Source organism: Hakea prostrata, chromosome 7, assembly GCF_041222555.1.
Source record: "Hakea prostrata isolate BN-2017 chromosome 7, UWA_Hpros_2, whole genome shotgun sequence".
NCBI lineage: Eukaryota > Viridiplantae > Streptophyta > Magnoliopsida > Proteales > Proteaceae > Hakea > Hakea prostrata.
This window is the reverse complement of record NC_142606.1, coordinates 48,836,577-48,853,757: the sequence shown is the minus strand read 5'-3', so window position 1 is coordinate 48,853,757 and position 17,181 is coordinate 48,836,577. Positions and strand designations below refer to the sequence as shown.

The 17,181-nt window shown below is 40.8% G+C and overlaps 1 protein-coding gene across 4 annotated transcripts in view; it reads left to right on the top strand.

Annotated features, from left to right (window-relative positions):
• The window catches only part of LOC149011293 (alpha,alpha-trehalose-phosphate synthase [UDP-forming] 1-like), a gene marked incomplete at its 3' end in the record, with an annotated part of 97,013 nt that extends 81,484 nt beyond the window's left edge, over positions 1-15,529 (top strand). For all 4 annotated transcript variants that reach the window (XM_089160624.1, XM_089160628.1, XM_089160625.1 and 1 more), the window contains 6 exon segments: positions 5,133-5,250; positions 14,531-14,710; positions 14,790-14,912; positions 14,995-15,082; positions 15,196-15,326; positions 15,431-15,529. In XM_089160624.1, the coding sequence (XP_089016750.1) occupies positions 5,133-5,250; positions 14,531-14,710; positions 14,790-14,912; positions 14,995-15,082; positions 15,196-15,326; positions 15,431-15,529 (739 nt within the window).
• Positions 15,530-17,181: the final 1,652 nt, after the last annotated feature.

Below are 17,181 nucleotides of genomic sequence, written 5' to 3'. Positions count from 1 at the left end.
CCTCAGTTAAAGTTAGGATGAGATGATGGTGACTTGTTGGATGATGTCCATCATTTAGGAGTTTTATTAGTAAACTTATTTATCTTACTATTACTCGTCCTGATATTTCTTTTTCTGTTGGTGTGTTGAGTCAATTTATGCAGTCTCATAGGAAGGCCCATTGGGACGCAGCGATGAAAGTACTTCAGTACCTCAAGAGTGCACCCGGAAAAGGTCTCATCTATCGACCAAGTCTGAGTATGGACTTGGTTGCCTTTTCTAATGCAGATTGGGCTGGATCCGTAATTAATCGCTGGTCAATTACATGTTATTGTACTTTTCTTGGTGGAAATCCTGTGACCTGGAAGGGTAAGAAATAGTCTACCATTGCCCAACCTAGTGCCAAAGTTGAGTAGAGGGCTATGGCCCACACCGCTGCTAAATTGATGTGGCTTCGTTCGTTATTAGAGGAAATGGGATTTCCAGTTTCTGCCCCTATGAAAATGTTTTGTGATAATCAGGCAGTCACTTACATTGCTAGTAATCCAGTGTTCTATGAGAGGAGGAAGCATATAGAGGTAGACTGTCACTTTGTGTGTGATGCAGTTAAGAAGAAGCTTATAGCGACTCCTTTTGTGAGCTCTACTAACTAGCTAGCTGATTTGTTCACCAAGGCTCTATTCAGACCAAGTTTTCAGTTTATTTGTTGCAAGCTGGGCATGGGAGTTGAGGGGGAGTGTTGAAATATACACAAGTTTAGGCTATTTTACTATTCGCGTTACTATGCACATAAACAGTAAAAGCTATTTTTACTTCTCACGTTACTATTCATGTGAACAATCATATGCTAGTGATGCTACTCTACTTTCTATTTCTAATGTAGGAGTCTTGCTACATAAGTTCTGAGAGTTTCTAGAAAGCATAGCTTCTATTTTAGTGGTAGTTTCTGTTTTCAGAACTTTCTATTTTAGGAGCTAGAAAGTTACTAAAGCTGTAATTTTTTTTATTTTTTTTTAGAGGACAACTACTTGTCTCTCAAGTTGTATTAGATTCATTAGAATCTATAAATAAAAGGGCTCTGTGATTCTAGACTGTTTAGCTAGAATCACAGGCCTCTCTTTTTCTCTGTTCAAGTTCAGCTGCTGTTTTGATTATTTAAAGCTTCTTCTTCTCTCCTTTTCTCTGTTCAAGTTCAGTTTCTGTTTTGATTATTTAAAGCTTATTTTCTAACAATTTCGATTTGCAAAAGTGCAGCATTTCGCTCGAAATTTCGAGCATTGTAAGCAAAATTTTTTCCATTCTTCAATCTCCTGCACCAACTCAACAGACCAGAAGATTTAACAAGTACAGCAACCCAACCCCCTTCCCCCTCCTCCTTTTTCACTCGATACCCTCCCCCACCCTTCCATTTTCTTGTGCAAGCACTCTCTCCCACTTCCTGACCCTGCGGTAGCCCTTTCCCGCCCTTGCAATAACCCCTTGACCCATTCCCTTTACCCTATGGCTACTCTAGATAGAACCCTGGTGTAGGACAGCCCTAGGCTAGGGTATTCTACAAGACAAAGGATCCTAAATCATGAAGGGAGGGGAATTGCACAGCACACAATTAATTTCCATGCTTAGATTACTATACGAAATTAAATTCCAGCAAGGATGAATATAATTAACATACAGAAATCAAACTAAAGGAGCTTAAGGAAGAACAAATCAGATTAATTATCCAATCCACAAAAGTAGGCATGGGGGGTAGGGCATTACATTCAAGGGAATAAAGATAATTTAGACAAATGATAATGTGATCTCTTTTCATTCAATAATGGAATAAGTCATACAATCAATATATTAAACCTAATCCCAACCCAACTAACATATAACCAACCACCAAAGAGGAACTAGTAACAAAGCATATAACCAGCAGTCAAAGATAAATAATTCAGAAAATAGGACTTGCTGCAAGGAGAGGGAAAGGGAGGAAGCGAGCTCTTGGCAGAGAGGGTACTGCTGTAGGAACAAGAAGATAAAAAATTAGAAAAGAACAAAGAGGTAAGAGAAGGAAAGAGAGACTTCCGGCAGAAAAACAGAGGCTGCCGTAGGGTAGGGAAATTAGAGAAAATAAGTAAAAGAGGGAAGAAAAGAAAAAAGAAGATTTTATTGTAGGAAGAGGTGCAGACGTGGGAAATGGGGAAGAAGGAAAAAAAAAATCCAGGACACAAAATATGGCTTCTTTGGGAAAAATAAGAGTAGATCTTTGTAGAGAAAAGAAAGGAATTTTTGTGATGTGAGATAAGGGTGAAAGGAGGGAAGAAGCTTACCTAGAGAGGAGGAAGATAGCTCCACGTGAGAGAGAACCAGAATTCCGCCAGGAGAGAGAAAAGAGTTGCAATCGTGCTTTTCTTTTTCTTTTTTTTTTCTTCTTTCATTTGTTCTTTCCTCTTGTGGCTGGTTAACTACTTAAAAGGAAAAAAAAAAATCAAACTACCACATATACCCTCAATAACTCAATGAAATAAAATAAAACCTAATAACTCAAAACTGTGGGAAAAGGTCTAAGGAAAGGTTCCGCCGCCTCCGCCTCTAGTAGATAGAAACGAGTGGTGGGCGGTTGTGGTGTGATGTCCCCATCAATCTTCCCCACCTAGGAAGAACTCACCTCCGGTGAATGAGAGTTTTGGTAGTACTCCAATAAGTCAAGGTCCAACCGCTGAAACTTCTTGTAGGTGATCCAATCATCACTTGCCGGTCGTCCATGCCATCTAATAAAAAACTCATGCCGTCCTCCATGGGTGGTGGAAATGACTCTCTCATCTAGCACATCCTCAATCTCCTCAGGTAAGGTGGTATACTAGGGTAGGAGAGGGGAAGGGGTAAAGGGGGCAAAATGGCTCTGCTGGTCAATATCAAAAGGGGAATCTCCAACTGCAGGTGGATATGGTGAAGGGGTAGTGTGTTGATCATGATAAGGAGTGAGGTCCTCAACATTGAAGATGTTATGTATCCCCATATCAGTTGGCAAGTCAATCACATAAGCACTTGTGCCAATTCTCTTAATTACCTTGAATGGGCTTGCCCCACGAGCATGAAGCTTGCTCGCTTTTCCTCTCACAAACCTAGCCGGGTGTATCCGAACCATTACCAAGTCATCTACTTTGAACTCCTGTAGCCTTTGATGAACATCTGCACAAGACTAATATTCCTCATTGCTGGAAGCAATCCGTTGTCATATCTCTAAATGTAAATCATGTATGCACTGTGCAAAAGACCGGCTGACTCACTAACTCTAGAGTTGACTAGGGCAGCTGTAAGATCTATAGGGGCTCTCGGTTTTCAAGCAAACCTCGAAAGGAGATAGACCAGTGGAGGCAAACTCAACATGGGACAGAATACAATCCCACGTACCCAAACTGTCACCAACTAGACATCTAAGGAGATTACCGTCGATCTGAGGTTGGAAAGCTGTGGAAAACTGGAGTTTGGTGCCTAACATGTGCCATAAAGTACGCCAGAAGTGAGTAGTGAATTTGACATCTCTGTCAGACACTATGGTGAGGGGAAGGCCATGGTACTTGAAGACATTATGAAAGAAGAATTTTGCCACTGCAAAGGCATCAGATGTCTTCGAGCACGGGATAAAGTGGGTCATCTTTGAGAAGCGATTTACTACCACAAGATAGAATCATTGCCTCTCAAAGTCCTCGGTAAGCTTAACACAAAGTCGATGCTAAGGTCCTGCCATGGAGAGTGGGGAATGGGTAGAGGAGTATACAAACCCGTGCTTGTGCTGTTTTGCAGTTTGACAGGCGCAACACTGGCAAATAACACGCGCTACATCTCTCTGCAAGCCAGGCCAATAAAGGTGGTCCTCTACTAAAGGAATGATCTTATCTCAACCAAAGTCTCCAGCGGCTCTGCTGTTGTGCATTTCCCAAATCAGATGGTCTCTCAATGAAGTCCTAGGAATGCATAATCTGTGATCTCTAAATAAGAATCCACCTCTCAGTGTATGATCAGGATGTGGCTCAGGTGGGTCACTGCTAAAAGTAGGGAGTTGATCTTGCATTGTTCCTCAATTTTTGCTTCCATTTTTATTTTCTCATTCACACAAACACATGACTAGCAATAAAAAGAATTGGGATTGCAGAAGGGTTAAACCCACTAACTTAGTTTCCTCCGTAATTTGATTTAAATCAATCACTTCTAGGTATAATACTTTTGAAATACATAATTTTATTTAAATCAATCACTTCCAGGTATAATACTTTAGAAATACATAATCAGTAGCATCTCACTATTAGAGACTCCATCTTCGTGCAAGATTGAAATATTGTGAGCCTCATTCTGTAAGTCGCTCTTGAGGAAACAAGTTTTATATTTTAGTGCAATAAAAGCTGGCATAGATCAGGAGAAGCAATGCCAAGAGGTAGATTTTGGGTTTATGTGTTTGAACTTGTGTATTGAATTAGAATGGAGGGAGTAGATGGTTACGTAGGTGGGCAGATAAGAAAGAAAGAAGGGGAGGGCCTAGAGACGGTGGAAGGAGGAATAGAAAAGGCAAACCCAGTGCCGAAGGCTTCTGCAGAAGCAGATTCCAGGGGGGGGGTTTGCCACAGCCTTACCCCAACAATTTTTGCTGAGAGGCTGTCTTTATACCTTGACCAAACTACAACTATGGTCCACCGACCACTACGCCAAGGCCTGTCCCTAAATTGTAATAACAGTGAAAAATAAAAGGCAATGGTCTTTGAAGAAAATAGAAGGGAAATGTAAGGGCACAATGGTCATATGGCCATTTATGTTATGTAGGCAATCTTTTTATTTTTGGTTGGGTTGGGGAGGGATGGGTGCTCGAAGGCAAGGACCAAGATAGCCATCCCCATTTAGGTGGGGGAAAAGACTTGTTGTTGTTGTTGTTATTGGGGAGGGTGGGTCCATGAAATACGGGTCTAAACTGAGGTGGTGAACATACCAAAGTCTTGATTAAAATTTTACTGTCATTGTCAATTACATGAGAAGGATATCAGTAGGATCATGTCCATCTGTCGAACATATTGTTATGCAGACAGTACTGCTTGATGTACTCCTTCCAATATAAAGCTTTTTTTGTTGCTTAACTTTTCACTATATGTTTTTTACTGAGGAGTAGTTTTTACATGTAGTGAACTGAATGATACCATTATTGAAGCTCAATTAAGGAGGAGAAAATTTCCAAATTTACTTCCAGTTGAAGATGCAATAAAGCGTTACTTGCAGGCTCAGAATCGTTTACTAATATTGGTATCCTTACTTTCATCCTTCTTATATGTTAGACTATGAATATATCATCTTTGCTCACTCTAGCATGCTGTTGCACATTATCTTGAACATGTACCAGCAAGATACTCAACATAGGCTCAGTGTATGACAAAGTGATAATTGACTTTTTTTCCTTCTCTTGCGTCTGTTCTCGCTGCTGACAGTGGAAATGTTGTAACTTAAATGACAAGTGAAACTGATGTTGGGCATATGGATTTTGTCATGCCACTCTCTTTTTTTAAAGACACAACTCCTCACTCAGAAGGCTACATTCCTAAAGTCTATTAGCATTTAAAGTCTATTTGGGCACAATCAATTGTACAACCCATGTGTTGCTTCATTCTTGTCACTAAATTCATGTACCTATTCTTCTTGAGCAAGAGTTTTCTTCTTTTGCCCCTGGGTGAATAAAAAATTGCAGCACCAAAAGGAGAGTGATAAGGAGGTTGTACAATGGAAATTACAAGGCCCTACAAAGAAGGCAACACTGAAAAGAAAGGGAAATTCCCAACAAACAAGACAATAAAGACTAACGGTGGGAGGGGGCTGCCATTCAAAGCCAACCGTTGCAACAAACACTATCCTGGATCATGACAAAGGGCATAGTTACAAATTTTCAAGCTCTGTGGCAGAACCATTGACCGAAAGACTAGATGGAGGTTGGCTGTGAGACTAGGAAATACAATATCAATGCTCCCCCCCCCCCCCCCCCCCGCTGCCCCTTTTTCTCACTGCCTTGCTGGAAAATGCACTTCAGCCGGAATTTTTGTCGGTGTTTTGGCCAGAAGACCTCCTAGTCTTCATCAACAACTGTCCTACAACATCCCAAATGTTAGTTTTTCAAAAACTATGGTCTACACTTCTATGAATGTTAATTTGATCTAGACTTTCACAGGAATGATTCTCTCTCTCTCTCTCTCTCTCTCTCTCTCTCTCTCTCTCTCTCTCTCTCCCTCTCTGTTATCCATTTTTTTAACTTTTTGCATTAACAATATATTTGTTAAGAAATTAAAATTAAAATGTTATTATAAATACTAATGTTTTGGGATGGTTCTAATATATGTAGACTTCACTGGAAGGCCTACAACCTCGTGGAGTCAAAATTTTCCATTAATTATGGTTTGAAGATTAATAATTTAATTTAAATAACTTTGAAAAATATTTTTAGTTAAATGGTAAATTATCTATTTTTTTTTTAATTGATTCTTACGTTATATTGTCTTTTTAAAAAATACAGTGATGTTAAAATGAGCATGCCATGTTTATGTTTTTACAACAAAGTTTGTATGTCCTGAATTAAAAATAATTTTTATATGCTTTAATTAACTTAAAAATCTAGTTTTATTAGTTTAGTGTTTTTGTGTCTGAATATGTTAATTTGAACACTTTATGTATGAACTTGGATTATATTTTTTGATAGATACTACTGTTTGACGATATGTATTATGTTTCAGTTCAAATGCTTGAACATTTAGGTGGCGGTGGTGGTGTGATTGCATGGCAACATGGAGATGCCCGAACTGCCGGCAAAAGGAAGTCTTAGTATCGGTATTGGGAGAAGATGTTGAATTATTGGGGTACAACTAGGTTGAAGTAACACTTGGCAGGGGGATACAGAGGTGGGGCCATATGCCCCAAAGTTCCTTATGAAGTGCTACAAGTAGTTATAAAAAATTTGAAAATAGGGAGATTAAATAGGACACCAAAGGAACAATAACAAAGGTAGTTTGATGAGGTTGTGTTATAAAAGCTGCCTATAGAGGAGGATGAGAGTGAGAAGTCTTGGGGTAGATTATCAGGCGGAGTGGGGAAACTTTCAGGCTGCTTTTGCTGCATGTACACAGTCCTTGCACTTTGAAAATGTGACTCAATATGAACAAGCAAGGGGAGCAGGTGCATTTGGCACAGCTGCATTTGTATTTGAGCAAGGAGGTTACTGGAGGAGAAAGTCTAGACATGGGGAAGACCCACATACCCGAAATCAGGTACTTCATTATGACCCCACCACCTTCAGGCATTGAGACTACTGCCAACCAAACATCTCTTAAGAACATTCCCCCTAGTATTGCCATCAACAGAATCTTGTTCCACAACAACGTTCCCCCTAATATAGCCTAGGAGACATATTCAAGTGATGTCTGATGTTGCTGGGACAGCTGGTCCAGGAATGAGAGGACCACGGAAGTGGATGAATATGTACTTGCCCAAGTATTGGTAGTACACTGAGACACTGAAGCCACAGTGGGGTAGAAGGGGTGACTGTTATGGCTGATGGATGGATTGGACCTTCTAGAGAGTCCATTATAAACTTCATGGTAAACTGTAACAGTAAGTCTGCTCTCTTGAAGGCTTTTGGTTGCATTCGAAGAGTTAAAGGATGCAGATTTCCAGTATAAAGTGTTAAGAAACTAGAGGTAAGGGCAAGCAATATTATCCAAGTTACTGATAACAGTGCTAATTATAAGAAAAGACCAGGGAGATGTTGATGAACAAGAAGAGCAATAGGATTGGTCTCTTTTGGACTCCTTGTGCTGCATATTCCCTTGATTTGATGTAGACGGACATAAGGAAGACGAAGTCTGTGGGTAGTGTGGTCCAAAGAGCTAGGCAATAGACCATATTCGTATAAAACTGTGGGTATGCCTTGCTATTCTTGAGGACAAAGTGTGGTGGTGATCTAGCGAGGCCTATTGATGTGAACACAAGGACTCCTTGGCCAAAATTACAAGTGGGCCCCCAGGATTGCTCCAAGAAACCACCTGGCTGAAACCCTTTTGGGGGTGTTTTGGGCATTTTAGCCCTTATTGTAACTCTAAAATTACCTTTAGAGTTTTCTATAATTTTCATTGAGTGCAATTCGCTAAGTTGAGTGTGGTTTGGTTTTGCTTCAAAGTCCTAGTTTGGTTTTAAGGTGTTTTGATTAAGTCCCAAGTTAAGATTTCAATCTAAGGGTTGTAATCTCGTAGTAATTTGATTCCTCTTTAAAGTGTTTTGGTCAAGAGTTGGGATCCTTATTCATTAAGGAATTCCTACCCAAGTGAGAGTCTGTTGGTAAAGGTTATACATAGTCCATGGGTTTATTGTAAAACTCAATTTTGAGGACTAATAAAAAAAATAAAAAAAGGGTAGGCCTCGGTTGAGTATTTTGTTCAAAATTCATCATCTTCTTCAACAATCCAGCAGTTACAAGTCTTCATGAAAATGAAAGCACCCAAGCCTTCTTCATGTCTTCAAGTAAGTAAGAGAAGCCCCCCACCCCCACCCCATTCCCAGCTCTCCCCTCTCTTGTCTGTGACCTTCCCCACCCCTTCCCTTGCCTTGCACAATCTCCCCAAACTCCCTACCTTGCTGCTGTGTCAATCCAGCAGCCTCCCCTAGGTCCCACAACTTCCCTAGCCACTTCCCCTAATCCCCACGACCACCCCAGCCTCTCCCCTACTTCCCCTAGACACCAGCAAGCTTCCCTCCCCCTCCTTCCCTGCGCCTTCCCTAATCCCCCCCCCTCCCCACCTGCAGATCCTGAACCCCAGCCACTTAAGCCTCCTCCTTACTCCAACCAGGTTGCTATTACACTTCGGGTATAACCCTACAGTTCCTTCTTACTCAGTCTTGTTTTTCTTAAGTTCTAAAGAAGACTTGCAATTCTTCTTTGTCTAGAAGAATTTTGCAAAATTTTAAGAGCTTCCAAAACACTGGGTTTAGGCTATTCAGACACTTTTAAGACCTCTGAACTTTTGAACCCTAGATCTAAATCACAGAACCAGCATTGATATGACCCAATTCTACTCTGGTTGAACCTTCCTAAACCCTAAATCCAAAATTCTGCAATTATCCCAAACCCAGTTCACACTGTACTGAATCTGAAAGTGTGAAAATTACCCTTTAAAACCCTAGAAATTTCATTCCTCTTTGCTGGAGTTTCCTGGGCAACCATAAGTCTAGGGAAATCACTTTGTTATCCTTGACCTTAGATCTTGATTTACATTAATTAGTATTAGAGTAGTTGGTTCCAGCAACTCTCAAGAACCTCAAATCACCATGGATGAGCCAGAGACAAGACAACAACCAGAGGAAATTCTTAAGTCCCAGCAAGACATGCTAGAACAACTGACAGAGATGAAACACAAGGGTTACAAACTTGGAGCAAACCCGGACTGCAAATTGAGTGCAAACTCCACCTCCTCCCCAACTTAGACTTCATCTCAAATATATGTTCCATATGATGAAGGAGCAAGTGGTGCAAGAAGGTACAGAGAAGATGAGCCTCATATGGAACATATATTTGAGATGAAGTCTAAGTTGGGGAGGAGGTGGAGATGCACCCAATTGCAGGGGGTTGGCCAAGTTGAACCCGTGTATCCGTCAGTGCGCGCCGGCCGCCCCCCCCATCCATGGGATTTGGGCGAGAGTGAATAACACCCTAGTAATTCTAAAGACAGAAACGGCTACACCAGGGAGTCCAGGTATGAAAATCCAGCCAATGAAAAGTATGATCCAGATGGTGGGCAACAGAAGGCAGCCAACAACACAACAGTCATTCAAAGAGTACATGAGGGCCTACATCACTAGAGGCTAAGAGCAAAGAAGAGGTATAGACCACCAAAAGGTCAAATAAGCTAAAAGAGTTCAATGGGTCCCTTGACCCCCAAGTTTTTTGTGGGTGGAGGGCAGCCCTTGACGATTATTTCGACTGGTTTGACCTATTAGAGGAAAGGAAGATGCAATTAGCCATAACTAAACTGATTGGTGCAGCCAGAGAATGGTGAAACACTATGGCCATAGTGCTCTATTAAGGTAGAGAACCCACCATGTGGAGCTAGATGAGAAGAGCTGACAAATAGGTACCACCCAGAACATTACAAAACAAGACTCCAAGAGCAATTTCACATGCTGAAGCATGGTAACTCAGTGGCTGATTACATTCAACAGTTTGACTCTGGCTTCAAGAACAGGTACTAGGGAGTGTAAGCTTTAAACAATGACTAGGTTTAGGCTTGGATTAAAGCTAAACATCCAGCTGGCATTGGGCGTTACAGATTTTGTTGATTTGAGGGACTCGTTTGATAAAGTGCTGAGGGCCGAAACATTATTGGCCCAAAGGAAGTAACCTTTATTGAGGGAGATTTAGCAATTGTTCCCAGAGGAACTACCAGTGAGCTATGATCCATATGTGATACTTAGCACACCGTCGATCTAGTTTCAGGTTCATCTATGTTGAATTTACCTCACTACCACATAAACCGCAAAGAGCATGCTGAGTTGAAGTGTCAAGTAGATGAACTACTCCAAAAGGGTTTCATTCAGGAGACACTCAGTCTGTGTTGTGCCAGACTTTACTCACACCAAAGAAAGATGACACTTGGCATCCATGTGCAGATAGCTTAGCCATAAACAAAATCATGTTAGCTATATGTTTCCTACACCTAGACTCAACGGTATGCTTGACATGATGGCTAGTGTTACCATATTCTTTAAAATTGACCTGAAGAGTCGATACCAACAGAGAAGGATGAAGACATAGGATGAATCGAGGACAGCCTTCAAGACTAAAGATGGCCTTTATAAGAGCCAATCATACTATTCAAGCTCTCAAATGCCCCCAGTACCTTCATAAGGATCATGATAGAGGTGTTCAGGCCTTTTATAGGGAAGTTCCTTGTGGTCTACTTTGATGAAATTTTCATTTATAATAAGACTTGGGAAGCTTACTTTAATCACCTACGTCAAGCATTCCAGGCACTTCTAAAAGAGAAGCTTTACACTAATCTTAATAATTTTACCTTCTTGAGTGACTAGGTTGTGTTTTTAGGTTTTGCTGTGTCATCCAGTGGAGTATCAACTAACCCCAAAAAGATTAGGGAGATAATAGAGTGGCCAAAACCAACCAATATTCATGAAGTTAGGTGCTTTCATGGTTTAGCCACTTATTACTGGCAGTTTATTCACAGGCTTAGCTCCATTATGACTCTCGCCACTGATTGCAGAAGAAAAGGGGAGTTTAAATGGACTAAAAGTGCTACTATGGCCTTTCAGGAGATCAAGAGACTGATATTTGAGTCACCAATCTTGCACTTATCAAACTTCTGCAAGGTCTTTGAAGTAGCTTGTGATGCAACTCAGGTAGGTATTGAAGTCGTCCTTAATAAAGATGCCTACTTTAGGGAGAAGCTAAATGAAGCTAAGCAACAGTACTTGACGTATGATAAGGAATACTATGCAGTAGTATGGGCTTAGAGATACTAGTGTCATTTTTTCTGCCGTAAGAGTTCGTCCTACTTTTTGATCACCAGGGACTCAGGTACTTAAGTTCCTAGAAGAAATAAACCGCATTCATGCCAAGTTGGTTGAGTTTCTGCAGTAGTATACTTTTTTTCTTAAGCACAAGCCTGGAATGGAGAACAAAGCCGCCAATGCCTTTAGTCGAGTGAATGCCTTGTTGCGGCTACACAGGTCCCTACTGCACTGTCTATCTATGTAAATTGTTGGGATGTTAGTATCACGCTTGCCCTGATTTTGGAGGGATCTTCACTTCTCTTACTAGTGATCCACCTAGCCACACTCTAATTATACCTTGTGAGATGGATTCCTGTTTAGAGGTCATAGATTATGCATTCCCAAGACTTCATTAAGAGATCATTCGATTTCGGAGTTGCATAAAGGCTGACCCGTCGCCGGTCACTTTAGTCGAGATAAAACCATTCCGCTAGTGGAGGACCGATTTATTGGTCTTGTTTGCAAAGAGATGTGGCGTGTATCATTCGCTAGTATTGCACCAGTCAAACTACGAAACAACATAAGCAAAACACAGGCCTATGTACTCCTCTACCCATTCATCATTCACTATGGTAGGACTATAGCATGGATTTCATGTTAAGCTTACCTAGGACCTCGAGAGCTAATGACTCTATCTTTGTGGTTGTGGATCACTTCTCGAAGATGGCCCGTTTAATCAGCCTGATAACCAACCCTTAAACACCACTTATTAATCAATCTGTTGTATGAAGATTCTCTCCCTGTGCCTCATCCCGTATCAATTGACTAATATATGACCCCAATGAACAGTTCTTGTGCTCGAAGACATCTGATGCCTCTGTGGTGGCAAAGTTATTCTTTCATAATGTCTTTAAGTACTATAGCCTTCCCCTCACCATAGTGTCTAACCAAGATGTCAAGTTCATTAGTCATTTCTAGCACACCTTGTCGACATATTGGCTTCGAACTCTAGTTCACTACAACATTCATTCCTCAGACCAAGGTCATTAATAGGAGTTTAAGCAACCTTCTTAGGTGTCTTAGTGAGAGTCTACGTACTTGGGATTATATTATGTCCCATAATGAGTTTATGCCTAAGAACTGGTCAACTGGTTTGTCTCCTTTCAAGGTTTGCTTAGTGTCCAGCCTAGAGCCCCTATAGATCTCACACCTACCCTGGTCAATTCTAGAGTTGGCAAGTTAGTCAAGTCTCTTACACAGCGTGTATGACTTGCATGGAGAGATACAACAACTGATTGCTTCCAGCAATTAGTATAAGTCTCATTTAGATGTTCACCGAAGGTTATAGAAGTTCAAAGATGACTTGGTTTATGGTTCGGATCCACCTGGCTAGGTTTGTGAGAGGAAAAGCAGGCAAGCCTCATGCTCATGGGGCAGGCCTATTTAGTGTAATTAAGGAGATCAGTGCCAATGCATGTGTCATCCATTATAGGGATAAGCAACATCTTCAATGTTGAGGATCTCACACCTTACAATGACCAACACATTACCCCTTCACCCTATCCCCCTGCATTAGGAAATTCCCCTTTTGACATAAACTAGCATAACCCTTAAGGCCACATTGCACCTTCCCCTCCATTACCCTAGTTTAACACCATACCTGAGATATTGTGAATGTGCTAGATGAGAGACTCATATCCACCACCCATCAAGGAGGGCCACATGAGTTTTTCATCAGCTTGTGACTCTTGGGTCACACGTGAGGAGTTTCCACAGCTGGACCCTGGCTCCCTAGAGTACTACCAGAGCTTTCATTCACTAGATGTGAATTCTTCATAAGCGGGGAGGATTGATAGGGACATCACACGTCCACCTATCGTTCACTACTACCAAATACAGAGGTGACCACCTTGGAACTTTTTGGCTTGGTTCGGCAAGGAGTACGAGGATTTCTACTAGTGGGTCACCTAGACCCTTAGGACTGTGGTCCACACCTTTTCATTACATTAATTTCATGTTTTTGGCTTGTTACAGTCTAATAAATTACTCAGGAATGGATTTTCTTTATCAATTAGTGTCTAAAGCACCAAAAAGGGGGAAGAGAATTTTAGAAACAGAATCATGGATTTAGCAATTGGGATTTTCTCTCTCCTGGAAGAATTTCTTGCTCTCTCTCTCTCTCTCTCTCTCTCTCTCTCTCTCTCTCTCTCTCTCTCTCTCTCGCGCTGATAAGTCTCCTTCCTCTTGATCTCCTTTTGGCCTGAAAAAATCCATCATCCTTCCCTCTCCAGTCCGGAAAATCTCCCTTGCCTGGTTCTCTTTTTTCATCTTATTTCTTTTCTCTTCTTCTCTTCCATATCCTTGTGGCAGCACCTTGTCTTTCTGCTGACAGTCTCCTTGTTTTCTCCCTTCTTATTTTCTCTTCTTCTCCACATATACCCCTGCAGCAGCACCATTCTGCCAGCATATATTGCTCTACTGCCTTTCTTAGTTCCCCTTATATTTCTAACCTCTGTTCTAGCTTCTGCTTCTCTTCTCCTTTGTCTGCTACAGTCTTGCCCCTCCCCGGTTTTCCTCCCTTTTCTTGTGCCTCTTTCCCTACGTTGGAGAAGCCTATCAGGTGATCCATCACTTTCTTGTTATTTCGTGTCATCTCTTTCCTTTACAGCAATTTATCGTGCTGAAAGTATCCTTTAGTGACTGCTGGATTTTTTTAATTCTCTTTTTTGTAACCCTACTTGGTGCTTTGGTTAGGTGTTAGTCTAGGTTTGCGGTTGAGATTGAATATTGCTTATGTACTTTACTTCTTATTGAATGGATTAATAAAGCATGTGAATTTTGTTGATTTTCTGGCCAACAATCAAGTAGTCTTCATAGACCAAAACCCCAAAGTTAGGGTTTCTCTTTGCCTAATTAAAATGTCTCTGATGCTTGTTCTTTATTTGGAATTACTTGCTTTATGGTTCTTCCATAAATAAGTTCTACATGTATCTTTTTTTTTCCATTGTTTTAATGTATTATATATCTCATATTACACGCGAATATGCAGGGGTTCAATGCAACCTTAACAGAACCGGTGGATACACCTGGTGGGAGAGGGGGTGATCAAATTAAAGAAATGCATGTTAAATTGCACCCAGACTTGAAAGAGCCTTTGCAAATTCTTTGCAATGACCCAACAACAACAATTGTTGTTCTCAGTGGAAGCGAGAGGAAGGATCTAGATGAAGTACTCCCGTCTAAATCTTTCTATTTGGTTTCTTGTTTATTCATATATTAGATACTAAACCAAATGATCTGTATGGCAGAATTTTGGACAATACAACATGTGGTTAGCAGCAGAGAATGGAATGTTTTTGCGTCTTACAAAGAAAGAATGGATGACAACAATGCCAGAGCATCTAAACATGGATTGGGTTGACAGTGTGAAGGTAGTTTATTAAAATTCATGTTGAGTCTGTCTTATGGTTTCATCTAAATCTCTAAACCTATGCCTTTTTAACAAATTCTCAGCATGTTTTCGAATATTTTACGGAAAGAACACCTCGATCTCATTTGGAATCTCGTGAGACTTCACTCGTATGGAACTATAAATATGCAGGTACTTGATCAAAGATTGATGTCTCTTTCCTGATTTTTTTTTTCTTTGATATTATAAGTTGTCGTTTACTATTTCACTCATTTCAAAAGATCTTCACCTTATTATGTTGGCAGATGTTGAATTTGGACGTCTTCAAGCAAGGGATTTATTGCAGCACCTGTGGACAGGCCCCATCTCTAATGCAGCTGTTGATGTTGTCCAGGGAAGTCGGTCGGTTGAGGTCAGATCAGTTGGTGTTACGAAGGTGTGTAGACTGTACAGTTCAGCTAAAAATGTTTGATTTCATTGTGTATGTTGTTAGTTGGTTGTATCTAAGATTTTATCTTCTTTATTGGATATGTCACGCAGGGTGCAGCAATTGACCGCATCTTAGGAGAGATAATCCATAGCAAAAATATGCAGACACCAATTGATTACGTCCTGTGTATTGGGCATTTTATGGGGAAGGTATTTTACTCTGTTTTGACTTTATAATTCTTAATTTTTATAGTTAATTGAAACACATATTTAATTTGGCATCGTTTCAGAGCAAGGTATTCTGCCTGCATGTATATGAGAGCTTACAGGGTTGGTCATTTTTGTTGGGGGGAAGGGGGGGGGGGGGATATTCATCCATGGGATGTGTTTGTATCATCATGTTCTGTCTGTTGGCACAGTGATGTGAAGCAAATTCTACGGTTTAGCTTGTAGGAGTATCACCCTAGGATTCAGCTCACTCCAGGATCCTCCGAGAACCAGCAGTGTTCTAGGGCGCTAGGTGCCTTTAATTTGAAGGATTCTTGAAAGAGCTAGGATTTGCAAAGGTTTATTAGGCCTAGAAGAGTTCAGCCAGGCTTAGGGCTATGGAACTTTAGATTTTTGGAGCTTAAGCCTTGCTTTAATAAAGATTTCAGATCAAGGATTTAGGTCTATGGTTAGGTTTAGGGGTTTTGGAGTTGAGTTTTAAGGGGATTAGGGTTCCGCTGCTACTGTGTATTATCTTCAAGTTTGGGTTTGTAGGTTAGGTCTTAGAAAATAGGGTTTTGGGTTTCGCTCAGGGTAGGGAGTGGATTGTTAATGCTTTATAATTTCAGGTTAATTCTAATAGGTTTGGGTTTCGTTTGAAGTATCCCACTTGGTTAGGACTCTTAGGAAAGTCAACTAGGGTTAGGGAGAGGTAGAATGGGAGTGGGAGATGGCAATCCTAGAAGAGTTTGAAGTTAGGTTGAGGAATTTGGGAGTCATAGGGGTTCTAGTAAAACTAGAGTTTAGGGTTTCTAGAGGTTGAATATGAATTGCATAAAATTCTAGCACAAAATGGATGAAGGCCTTCTGATGAACTAAAAGTAGGGATAAGGAGAAGGGAAGGGTGCAATCTTATAGGGGAAGGGAGGGGGTGAGAGTTAGGGGATCTAGGGTTGTGGGGGAGGGGGTATGCTGCTGCCACTGAGAAGAACGGGTGGAAAAGCTTGCAGGGAAGGGAAGGGGGAGAGGGTTAGGAAGGAGCTGGGTTGTTATTTACTTGGAGATGGAGGAAGCCTGCTCTGATGTTGTTGAATGATTATTAGAATTTGCTGCAGCTTGAAAACAAAGACTCAAACTACCACTCTATGGTTGCCGCAGGCCTCCCCAAACGAAACCAGGACTTCTCTTCCTCCAAACTCTCAGTAAGTATTTTATTAATCAATTCAACTTGTTAATTATAGAGAATGGAGCTTTATTTATAGCCTCAAAAAGAATAAAATGAAGACTTAGACTAGGAAACCCACTGACTGGACTTCAAATTAGAACTCTAATTCTAAGTGTGGCTCTGACTTAACTGATGACTCTCACATAATCAAGGACTGTATCATATCTTACTCTAGAGAGATCTAACTTGGATTCTAAGAGTAGATATGGAGTCCTAACAAAAAGTAGACTGACAGTAGGGGATTCCAACACAAACTAGTAATCACACCTAGACAAGAACTCTGCAATAAATAAATCACAAAATACTAACTCAAATGAGAAAATAAAAATAGATCTAGGGTAATAACAACTAGCTGGAGTCAATGGGACCCTTACCTAGTGCTTCATATCTACTCAGGGGATCATATTCCGATATTACTACTTACATTCCC